This window comes from Anarhichas minor, unplaced genomic scaffold (genome assembly GCF_050575085.1).
Source record: "Anarhichas minor isolate MPS153535 unplaced genomic scaffold, ASM5057508v1 ptg000003l, whole genome shotgun sequence".
Lineage (NCBI taxonomy): Eukaryota > Metazoa > Chordata > Actinopteri > Perciformes > Anarhichadidae > Anarhichas > Anarhichas minor.
This window is the reverse complement of record NW_027466449.1, coordinates 13749517-13759056: the sequence shown is the minus strand read 5'-3', so window position 1 is coordinate 13759056 and position 9540 is coordinate 13749517. Positions and strand designations below refer to the sequence as shown.

At 40.8% G+C, this 9540-nt stretch overlaps 1 protein-coding gene across 1 annotated transcript; it reads right to left on the bottom strand.

Moving 5' to 3' along the window:
• Positions 1-43: 43 nt before the first annotated feature.
• Positions 44-9420, bottom strand: LOC142957457 (matrix remodeling-associated protein 8-like). The gene is made up of 9 exons (XM_076099307.1): positions 8647-9420; positions 5446-5472; positions 5022-5330; positions 4824-4925; positions 4265-4726; positions 1730-1888; positions 1545-1575; positions 1374-1453; positions 44-1286 (listed from the first exon to the last, which is right to left on the bottom strand). Exons 1-9 carry the CDS (start codon positions 8672-8674, stop codon positions 1198-1200), a joined length of 1287 nt encoding a protein of 428 aa, XP_075955422.1. The 5' UTR covers positions 8675-9420; the 3' UTR covers positions 44-1197.
• Between the last annotated feature and the right edge of the window lie 120 nt (positions 9421-9540).

The window sequence follows — 9540 nt, the reverse complement described above, 5'->3', positions numbered from 1 at the left end:
GTTAATGTCTGTGGGTCCCCCCTCTAACAACCAGAACAAATAGTGACGAGTCTGTGGCCACTGTTGCTAATCTTTATTAGAAGACATTTTCTTAAAAGAGACCAACATCAGAGAGAGTTAGGATTACAGTTTGTGATTTAGCATTACTGAGATAGTAGACACTCTTCTTCCTGCAATAAACCTCATCAAGCTACTGCCGCACATTTTTAACAGATTTTATACCTGCATCAGCAGGTTTAGTAATGAAAAGTCAGTGTTTTACAAACCTCGGTACTTTATGCATGCTTGATACAAACAAGTAAGCCTCCTGCACAGCCCATTAAAACAAAATAAATGGGTAAAAGATTGTTTTTACCTGAGTTTTGGTAGACTGGGCCTTTAGTCCATGATTGTATAATTTCACTATTTTAAGTTACCAAGGAACCATTTGGGAACAAAAATATTATTTGAAAAATAAATGAAGTCTGGCAGTCCGCATTTGTAAAATACATAATCACCACAGTTGAGTTTTGAAAAAAAAAAAAAAAAAGTCTTATTGCAGCTAGAAATGTGTGGCACTTGTTTCCAAACACTGTCTGAAACTATCAACTGTCTACCGACACAAATGTTACCTTTGAAACATGATGCAAATCCTTTACATATTACAGTACAGCAGAATTTGTGCAAAAAAGAAAATGATCAAATCTCAAAAAGATGCGAGCTTACAGCTCTGTAGGCATGCAAAGTACACATAAAACATACTTTAATAAACAGCATGCAATTTTGTAAAAGAAAAAAAATAATGATAAAAAAAAGCCTAATATTCAACATAAACTATTCGATGAATGCAAAGAATAAGGATCAAATATATGTTTAAACGTATTGTTATAAGAGCTGGTGAAAATGCAAGTTATATTAAAAACAACGACTTAAAAAAATGTGTTGGCTTTTAGTGAAAAAGCTTTTAGTGTGTTAGAGTTACAGCAGAGGGAGCATTCCTCCTGTCCTCTCCTGGGTTTCCTCTTTTTCCCCCCTTCTCTCCGCAGTCCTTTACTCTTCCGGTGATTGCCCTGGACCTGCCAGCAGCATCTCAGAAATATTGCTCTCACTTCCACAGCTTCACGAAGTCTGAGTGAGCAGACGGGAGACAGACATCATATTAATAAAATATTATGTTTCTTATCTGTGCCTGTAAGGATGTTACTGTTGGATGTTTATTTACTGATATACAACTCTGCACAATGTCTGCTCACCATTATTGCAGTCTTTGGCCATATCTCTCTCTTTCAGTAGGTTGTTTTTGTGTTCTGTGGATTGCCGTACACATACAGGTTATGAGAAAGTACTTAATTGATGTGTGTTTCCTGCACGTGTGTGGAGGAGGCTGACTGTACCTGAATTCATAGGTTCTTGGTTACAGGTCCTCAGCTCTGTGCAGTCTAATGACATTTCACCTCCACCCATCACATGTCCCCTGCACAGGAAAAAAGCATTGCTCTGCTTACAATTCACTTCAATTCAAAGGAAAGAAATGCCTCATCATTTAACTTATAGTAATGTCTTACTGATCAGGTCGACGCAGGTCATACTCCAGACCTGAAAATGTAAAAAAAAGAAACAACACGCAATCTCAAAACACAAAGTATCCAACAAATGTGCTCTCTATGAATATGCATTTCATAATTATAAAATAAGCTTGTGGTCAGATAAAAGCTGAGAAAACAAGGTGAGTTAATGACACACACAGTACCTCGCTTTTTGCGTCGTCGAGTCAGCACAATGACAGCGACAACGATGAACGCCAGCAGTAAGAAAGTTGCCAGGAAGTAGCCCAAATGCTGCACGAAATAACCACGATGCTCGGGGAGGATGACATTCACCACACGTGGACCCTCCACCACTTCAGTCCCTAAAGGCAGAACGTGGATAAAAGCAAACCTTTTCTATAATAAACACAGCTTGTAGGACATGTTGTAAATATTCCACATCGTAAACATTAAGAGAACTCAACGTACTTACAAATTAACAACAGGAAGTATTTTAGAGGATTTATTGTCATATTCTAACTGTATAAATATTGGATTGTTATATTGGATTAACGTAATGGCAATAAACAGATCAAACTGGAAAGTATTTTATACATAACTAGAAAATCTTATTCCCCCTGAGGTTTCCAAAAGCCAGAGAGGGAGAGCAGGAGTTAAACGTCTGTTCTGTGGTAATGACTTCCAGACCTGATGTCATGCAGCTGTTTGTTTTTTTTCATCATTTGCACCTCAGAAAAACACATGCTGACCAGAAAAGAGGGGGAGGAGTGTGAGGAAAGAGAGACAGATTCTGTTTTGTGGTCTGTTTGCATGTCTGTATTCGTTTTCCATTTAAGCCTTTTCACGTCTTCTCACAAACCCAGAAGTGTAGTTTCTGCATGCATGGAAAATAAATCTGTGACACTCTCAGTAGAGTGAAATACAGTCTGTGTACATATCTGACAACACTGCAGGCAGCTCCAGTCTCACAGTGAACAATAATCTTCAATCCATGTTTATAGAGCAGTTGAAGGGTAAAAAATAAATAGCTTCCTTGTCGTTACTGTACTCATTTAAATTTCTCCCTGAATTCAAATGCAGCCTGTCACAGAAGCCAGATCATAGAAAAAAAAAATGGATCATGAAAAGTATTTTCCCCTTGAATTTTTCTCTTGAGTATAGGATTCCTCTCTGGTCTCTCATTAAAACAGATAAGTTGGACTCTAGTAAAACAAGGCACCACTGAGGGACTAATGAGGAAAACATGAAATGTACCGTCTCTAATCATGCATTCAAAAGCAGCCAATCACGGAGTAAAAAAAAGCTTATTCTGACTTAATCACCCAGCTCCTAAATGGGAGCTTGGTTGGCAATTATCACCTGTCATTGTTTAATGTACCTACTATGGATGAAACTGCAGAGACATGTCTAAGGTCATCGTCTCTAGAGCTCATGTGTCACAACCAGAGCTGCAGCCATGTCCCAACAGCAGCCCATTTCCATTTCTCTTGACAGATCTGACAAGTGTGACTGTGTTCACGGCTATTTCACATATGCTGCACAGAGCTTGCCCTGTGTTTGTGTCCCTGTGGGATATGCTTCATTTGCAACTCAGTGGACTGAAGGGAAAGCATCTTCATTTTCAAATAGAGATGTCTGATGAACAGCTCACACACAGCTCGCCCTCTTCGTGATTACACAGACACAATGTTCGATTTGCCACAAAGAATTACAGCATTAAAGTGAAATCTGTAATTTCAGATGATTGCTGGCGCCTGCGTGAGCACAAACAACTTACTTTTATTCTAACAGACAAGATCAGCGGTGCGTAAAGAAGAAGTGAATTCTTAGATGAGGTTTACTCAAAGGGCGCAGGCAGGATGCCATTTATCCACGTGTGCATTTCCTCAACATATTTATGGGGCTAATGCTGCCGTGGGAGGATCCATAGTCTAACACATACCTACATCCCCTCCCTTTACTTTGCTCTTTCATGTCACAGCTGGCCCAAATGTTGAACAGATGTATAAGACTTCCTTCAACTGCTGGTAATTCCTCAACCAGAGGCTGATACACATCAGCAGAGAGAAAGAACAGACTGGGAGAACGAATAAACAAAACTCGAGATACAGTGTAACCAGCCTGGACTTGTGGTTGGGACTTTTGGAAAATGAGGTCAAATGGAGGAAAAAAACACAAGATATGACCATCCACTCCCAAAATGACTGGCTGCTGGAGCCTACTCCTCTGCTCAGCACAGTTAAAATGTCTCCAGCTGTAAATGAAAAAGCTGTAAAAGTGGAGAGAAAAAAGTCAGCGAGGAAAATGAGGCCGCTTCCGTCGCAGCCAATTTAAAGCTCTTTACTGTAGACAGCTTCTCAAGCCAGAGCTGCATATAGTTCACTCCAAGAAAACTCACTTTTCAATGTGCAATGCCGAATTCATATAGTCAACAACTCGCAGAAAGATATCTGTCTTTCTTACTCAACTAGCTTCTACATTCCTTCTACCTCCTCCCTCTTCAGCTCAAACACAAAAACAGAGAGGTCTGAGGAGGAAATTGGCAGAGGAGAAGAGGAACTGATGTAACTGACCAGCTATGCCCATAATTATAACAAAAAGCCAAGAAGCTGTGTCGTCACTCTATGCACAATTCAGCCGAGAAACCAAAAGGGGGATAAACATTTACCACTGCTATCATCTGGAAAAACAAAGGTCTAGTGACGTCTCTTTGTTGTTTTTAATTGTGAGTGACTTACTTGGCACTGGCACATCATTCTGGAAAACCCTGGGTGCTGTAGTGGGGGCGGATGGAAGCGGAGGTCCCACAGTGAGCCTGAAGATGCGTCTCTCATACAGACCACAGTAATGGTGATGCAGGTGGCAGGAGTACAGGCCTTTATCAACGGGCTTCAAGTTAGAAATGGACAGTGAGAAGTCTCCTAAAGTGAAAGCGTCCTCCTCCACGTTCATCTTGCTCTGTCCAAAGAGCGGCCCATAATCCCGGCGCTCTCCGGAGGCATAGAGGTCCACCAGGCGGCCAGCCCTGTCAGGACGCACGCCAGGAGGCTGGAAGTCCCAGTGAGCCACTTGCTGCTGATCCTCCTGGAGGCCTTCTCTCCACAGGGAGCGCCGGTTCACACAGGGCAATACCACTGACTTGCCCAACAAGACCACGAACACAGTCCTCTCTCCATCCCAGTAACGTCTCTCCTTTCGAGCTGGAAACATACGAGTGTGAATTACATTACTATATAATCCGTTTCATGCATCTTGACTCATGGAATAGCATTAGGGTGAATGATTAGGACGCCTCACCTGATTTAGTGACATTGAGTTGGATTTGAATGGACTGGTGAATCTGGCAGTAGTGATGGTGCAGATTACAAGTATAAACTCCTTTGTCAGTTGTGACAACATCTGAAAAAAATAAGCAAACAAGCAACTGTTACATTAAATTGGAGATGGAAGAGTGCAATGTTCATGGTGCTAGTGGAAAAAGTGGGGGAGTCTCACTGTTGATGATAAGGGAGAAGTTGCCGTCATTGAAAGCAGAGTCTGGGACTGAAATGCGTCCCTTGTTGAAGCCATTGTAGACCCTCTGACGGGCTCCAGGGGACATGTCAAGGATTCGCTCCACAGAATACTCTGGGCTGCTGCGCACCAAGTCCCAGTGCACCACCCTCTGACGGTCCTTCAGTCTGTCCTGGGTCCACACCATGCGGGGGCTGTGGCAGGGCAGAACGGCCTTGGACCCTGCAGGGAGGGTGATGTTCGTGGCCTCCACCACCAAGCCAAGCGGGCTGCTGCCACTCTGACCCCATGCTGACACAAAAGAAAAACATTGGTTTCAGGAGATCAATGCAGCGATGACAGAAAGAGATTCATCAAACATGAGCAATACTTTAAGGCAGTGCATGGAGAAACAAAAATGTCTTACCTCCTGGCAAGAAGAGCATAGCAACAACTGAAACGGGAAAAAAAAAAAGAAACATGAGTGATTGGAGTTGTATTCTACTGAAGCACTAATTCATTCTCACTGAGGTATCGTATATATCAGCATGTTCACTTATTAAGTCTTGAGAAATATTTATAAGACAAAATGTTGTGGTCGTTTGAGAGTATCGGTTTGATCTGGACTCGCCCAACATTGAAAGATTTCAGCTTTGGAACAGCTGCGGGTTCAGTGAGAGGACTGTTTACAATAACAGAGGAAAACTGAAGAAACAGGGACACAGTTAAAGGCAAGGTTTTAAAAAAACAGAAAAGTTCCACACAGAAACCCAACAGCAGAAAAGAAATATACCAGATGTCAACAATATTCTCTGGAAATATATTTTGCTGTTTGTTCTTTTTCACTCTAGAAATAGGAAATGTTCCTACAGCGCATTTGCTGTTTCTATGCATTTTTCCCACAGTGCTATTTCCTCGTCTGTTTACTGAAGGGCCAGCGGAGACGCATGCGGCCAAAGCACACAGAGCCTCTATTCATCCTGGCTGCCGCTGGCTTGTTGCAAGGCCATGATCCTGAGGGGATGAAGAACCGGGCTGCTATTCAGCTGACTTCAGTCACACCAAACACCTGTATGTTTTTACTGTCCTGGTAATGTGTACCATGAACTACAGAGGCTGGAGGTGCAGAGCCTTCAGCAAGGTGTTTTGTGTGGATAAATTCAGTACATAAAAAATGTATAATTGAATAAAGAGTGGACTATTTTCAATGCACAGATAATATTGATTTGGAAAACGCAATGATTAATCAGCACATTCTGTGTCCATTCATTTAGTTTGAAGGTGCAATATTTCTAATGTTTTATATAATCCAAAAGTAATTCAAAAGTACAAAAATGACAATGTAATTTGTATACAGTAACTAACTACATTTCAAAGTAATCTGACCAAACCCTGTTCCTCCACCACCGTCTAAAAGCAGAAAATACCAAATGGCTCATTCGAGTGTATTTTCATCACTGACACGTAGAAGCCAGCCGCACAAAATCAGCTTGATTCTGGTTGCAAGACCTAAAAGATCCTTCTCCATCGAGGGGTTTTGCTCATCTTGGCTGCACATGCGGCTAAATCACTTCATATGTGATCACAGGCAGCACACATGTGAAGAGAGTTTTCATTTCACCACCTCCGGATAATACTTCACTGGAGTGCTGCTAATATGCTTTTGTGTAGTGATTTGCACCAGTGTATAATAATACTTCAAGCTGAGCAGAATAAATTCAGCACACACGCTGGCATCAGAGAGAAGACATCATGCTGGAAAACTTCATTTTTTTTTTCTAATGAAGGCTATAAATTTTCCTGCAGAAGGTAACAAACCCCTGTCATTTTCTCTCCTCCAGACACACACAGGCTCATGACTCGCGAGGCTGGTTTTTAATGCTGAAGACTTAACGATGTGCTATTGAGTAGCCAGCTATAATAACAGGCGTTTACCAAACGATCTTCCAAATCACTGTTTGTGATTTGTAACCCCGGGAATCACTGAACAGAATGTCACCCCTAAGGTTAGAAAAAGGTTTCAACTCAGACATAAAGCATGTGTTTACTCAGCATAATCCATGTGATATCTGGGTGGGAGGCTTTACTCACAGCCCAGTCACACGTTGAGAATAAATCAAACAGATGAGTCCAGCTGCAGACTCAGCTAAACATGCAAAGACACATCCAGATGCCTGGAGCCATTGTGGATAGACTCACATTAAATGGCATATTTGTATATTTAGTCATATTGATTTTCACACGATCTACAAATTTGAATGATTCCAAGTAGTTTCTATTAAGTTGGCTCTCATAATATACTATTTCCTTGTGAGTTATAGCTTGTTGAATGTGTTTTTATGTACTGCTTTCTATATTGATGTATTTGATGCATAAATTTACTGAGTATATCATTGTAATTGTATACATGTGTCTTGTGGTTGGGACTACATCTGTGCACTTAAGTACTGCATTTGAATAAGTTAACTATAATTCCACAGTTTTTTGATAAGGTTTCATGTATGTCTGATCATCTCAGTGTGTGGGCACATTTTTACTTTAAAACCCCTTTTCTGCTGAACAAAGTCGAGGGATTGTCTACTGGAGCTGTACAGAACACAAACATGTTACTTTACTGTGACCTTGTTATTTTCTGCCTTGAATGAGTAGCTACATGTTTATAAGATTATTTTGTTCAAAACAGCAATCCCAATCTTTGCCATGCCTTGTTGTCCAGTGGCCGGTAATTAAGACAGAGCCCATCATAAACAGGGTTGGAGCGGTAATCCCCCTCCTCCACGTCGTCTGGACTCAAAGAAGCCCACTCGCGGTGAAACACTCATTACTGACACATATAATGACTGGCTGCCGGATTGTGCTGACTCCTTGACTCAGACCGCAGTTAACTAGAAACACATTGGGCTGAAGCCACAAAAACAATCGCACACGCACAGCATCAACAAGCCGAGGTGAGTCAAAGCCATGCGGCGCTTCTGTAAATGCCTCGTTTCAGTTTCAGGTCCATGACTCTCCACGCAGTTTATTTTCAGATCTTAGAATATTTCAAAATAAATGGCAAAGAAAATGAATTCCTGTCATCTTGAATAATATCACTCACACAGGAAATATAGTTTGAGATAAATAGATATACACCGGGTTTCAATGCAAATAACATATATGTACCAATACAAATAATAAAATATGTATTATGATGCCCATAAATAAATAAATAAATGACACAGAAAAGGAACAAAACAAGTTTCTGGGTCTTAAAATCTGTAGACGTCACTAAAACTGGGTTTAAAGGATCAGCACGGAGATTGTTATTGAGTTAACAATAAATAATCAAATGAGGACATAACAGAAAAGTAAGTGGCGTCATTAACAAGAATACCGCAGCTAACAACAGAATATCAACGATGCAGACTGCTGTTGGGTCAATCTTACAGATCCCATTGCAATGACGTTCAGAGGAAAGAACACTGAAAAGACTATATTTACTGTGCAGAAGGGTGCACATGAGAAATAAATAGCTTTCGGATTTTGTTCCCAGCGGGCATTTCTAACCTGGATCCAATTATGGAACAAAGAAAGTTTCCCTCAAAGTAATTTCGTCTCTTTTAAAAAGCAAGAAAAGTGAAGGACTTACTCGGAAGGAGAGTCATTTCGAGGTGCATCTTTTTCACCGTGCCGCCAGCGGAGGTATGAGCCCGTCGGGAGGTGCTGTGCGCATAAATTGATGAAACACAAGAATGCTTCAAGTTCACCGATCAGCGGCTCAGCTGTACTCTGTTGTATTCCTGCAGTCTGGAGCCTTCACACGCTCCGCCTCCGCCAGCCGATGAAATCCAACACTTTGGTGCTGCAGTCCGGGCGAACAGCATGTGTTGTAGCAGGTTACTATAATACAACGCTGAAAGGTTTTGAAGAAAACTGAAACATAACAACATACTAGACAAATGTAAAAAAAAATAAAAAATGCACCATTGTTTATCCAAAATAAAATTATTTTATACTACACAGCTACCAAACCAATACACAGGTATGTTTTTACAGAGGGTAAAACTGGCTTATATGTTCAAACCTTATCAACCGAGAGAACTAATGCTTTTTATACATCGAACTCTTCGTTTAAGATATCGTTCATTTATATGGTTGGAGAAATTGTAAACAAGCCCTTTGGGAAAACTTCCACATGAGGAAGGGATTATAAAGGATCCTTCCTCATTTCCCCCTTTTTGATCTTTGGATTGCTGGTTTCTGAATCAAAGTAACTTTACTTCATAGCCTATTATAAAAGGTTTTATTGTACAGAATATATTTTTAAATGGTCACACAGTCGGTTGAGATTGTTGTGCTCGTTTCTGATTTAGTTGGGGCGTTAAGATTTCGAAAGTAAACTAAGTCACCACTGACAGAAGAAATTCCAGGGTTAATCCATTTTTTTCAGATTTTGCACAATGCTGCCATCCATAGTAAGAAAAGAAAAATGTAATATGCCCTCTCAGCCTAAAATAAAGCCAACAGAAAATGACAGCACACC

What these genes read in the sequence shown, in the direction of transcription:
- LOC142957457 (XM_076099307.1), bottom strand. Translation starts at nt 8,674, where the DNA reads ATGCACCTCGAAATGACTCTCCTTCCGA. An exon ending in ACTCAATGTCACTAAATCAG is followed by an intron (nt 4,727 to 4,823) that starts GTGAGGCGTCCT and finishes GTATGTTTCCAG; the next exon opens with CTCGAAAGGAGAGACGTTAC. An exon ending in GACCTGCGTCGACCTGATCA is followed by an intron (nt 1,454 to 1,544) that starts GTAAGACATTAC and finishes TTTCCTGTGCAG; the next exon opens with GGGACATGTGATGGGTGGAG.